The 2,163-nt window shown below is 37.2% G+C and overlaps 1 protein-coding gene across 1 annotated transcript; it reads left to right on the top strand.

Annotated features, from left to right (window-relative positions):
* The first annotated feature begins 475 nt into the window (after positions 1–475).
* On the top strand, positions 476–1,402 carry LOC131659638 (uncharacterized). The gene has a single exon (XM_058928798.1). It carries the CDS (start codon positions 476–478, stop codon positions 1,400–1,402), a length of 927 nt encoding a protein of 308 aa, XP_058784781.1.
* Positions 1,403–2,163: the final 761 nt, after the last annotated feature.

Below are 2,163 nucleotides of genomic sequence, written 5' to 3'. Positions count from 1 at the left end.
ATCACTAAAAATCAAAATCAAAATTACTATTTTAGAATTATAATAAATAAATTTGAAATAATTTATACTATTTTTAATTGAGTTTTAAAAAAAAAATTTCTAAACAATATAGAATATAATAATTGTTAACTATGATAGATGCCTAACATAGATTAAAAAATGGCGGGAACTGGTTCACGGGGGGAAGCGAGGACGAGGAAGGCCACCAAGAGTGGCACCACCGTCACCGACAAACCACCCTCCACCGTCGTCACCGGTGAAGGAGAACAACGTACCAGTTTATACAGATAGCGCTAGTCAACAAATTCGTGAGATTACCAAGGAGAAAGTGATTGAAGATGGGGAAATTGGGAGCGAAACCCTGAAGAAAGGATTAGGGGAAAGTGATTCGCATCAGTAATAAAGAAAGAGTGAGGAACGAAAACTGTGGGTGGACGTTCTAGCTGAGAATCGAAATTCTACGAAGGGACTATCGATGCAGTATGTAGCACCAAATGTCACAAGTGAAGGAATTGAGATTAAAATCGAGGATGCAGACATTGAATCTGAAGTTCAGTATTGGGAAACTGCTCTAATCTTGTATGCGATGGGAGAGGAACTCAGCATGAATGTGGTCAAGAATTTCATGGAGAGGACATGGAACTTCGTCAAGTTACCGGATATGTTCTATCACGAGGAAGGGTACTTCATCCTCAGGTTCAAATCGCATGATGATTTGGATGCAGTGCTGATGCGAGGGCCTTATACTTTGAGAAACATCTCTGTGATGCTGAGGGAATGGAAACCAAATTTTGACCTAAAAAGGGATATGCTCAGAACACTGCCAATTTGGGTGAAACTACCGAAGTTACCTCTTCACCTCTGGGGAGCAAAGAGCCTCAGCAAGATAGGGAGGGCCATAAGGGTGCCTTTGGTCACTGATGAATGCACTGCTAATAAATTAAGGGTCTCTTATGCTCGCATTTTGGTTGAAGTAGTTATTACAAAGGAGATGACAAAGGAAATAGCAATCAAGGATTGTGAAGGAAGGAAGTTGCTGCAGCCAGTGGAATACGAATGGAAACCACTGTATTGTGAAAGATGTCAGTGCATTGGACACAAATGCAAAGACTATGTTAAGAAGCAATGGAAACCTAAAGCAATGCCTCCGGATCAGGCTATCATTTGCCCCACTCAGGCCACTTCAGCAGAAGATGTAGCTAAGCTGAAGGGGAAGGAGATATGCAAAGAAAATGTGGATGAACAAGAAGATATCAACTGGATCACAATTGGATCAGCTACAAAAGACAGAGGTAAGAGGGTCTCTAATAATTCTTTGAATGATATTAACTGTGTGAATGGATTTGAGGCTCTTGGGGTTTTGAATGACTCCATATATGCCTTGGATAGAGGACCATGCTGATATCATGGAATGTTAGTGGACTTAATAAACCAGGTAAGATAAGAGAGATTAGTTCCCGACACAATCTTATGAAACCTGATATCTTGATTCTCATTGAAACTAGAGTTAAGAAAGATAATGCCAAGAAAATCAAAGATAAACTTAACATCTATGAGCAGTAACTGGACAATTACCACCACCATTAAAGCTGTTAAAAGCTCAGATCAATATATATATATATATATATATATATATATATATATATATATATATATATATATATGTGTGTGTGTGTGTGTGTTTATGTATGTATGTATGTATGTATGTATGTATGTATGTATGTATGTATATATATAAGTATATAACGTGTTAGATTATATATTTTCTTAGGATAACCTGGCATTAAGTTAAGTATATGGTCATTGAGCAGATCAACAATTTCCAGTGTAGAAGCTAGAATTGCACGAATTTTAAGGTAATCATTGGATTCAAAATTCTAGATGAAATCAGGGTAGGTGCTATTCATAATAGCCACAATAGGATCATTGAATTCTGCTATCAAAATATCAGGAGGTATGTCTATTTCAGCGACGCCGTCAATAGACATATGTTCTCATAAAGAAACAAATTACTATAATCTTAAATTTAAAAGTCTAACAAATTACTCCCCGTCAAAAACATTAAAGTGTAACAAACTACTACTATTCTCTCTAATTTAAACTAGTGGGATGCCCGTGCGTTCGCATGGGTATTGACGTGGTACGTACACTTTTGTTTTCAAA

The sequence above is a fragment of the Vicia villosa genome, linkage group LG3 (genome assembly GCF_029867415.1).
Source record: "Vicia villosa cultivar HV-30 ecotype Madison, WI linkage group LG3, Vvil1.0, whole genome shotgun sequence".
In the NCBI taxonomy this organism is placed as follows: Eukaryota; Viridiplantae; Streptophyta; class Magnoliopsida; order Fabales; family Fabaceae; genus Vicia; species Vicia villosa.
Note: the sequence above shows the minus strand (reverse complement) of the source record. Positions and strands in the feature narration are given on the sequence as shown.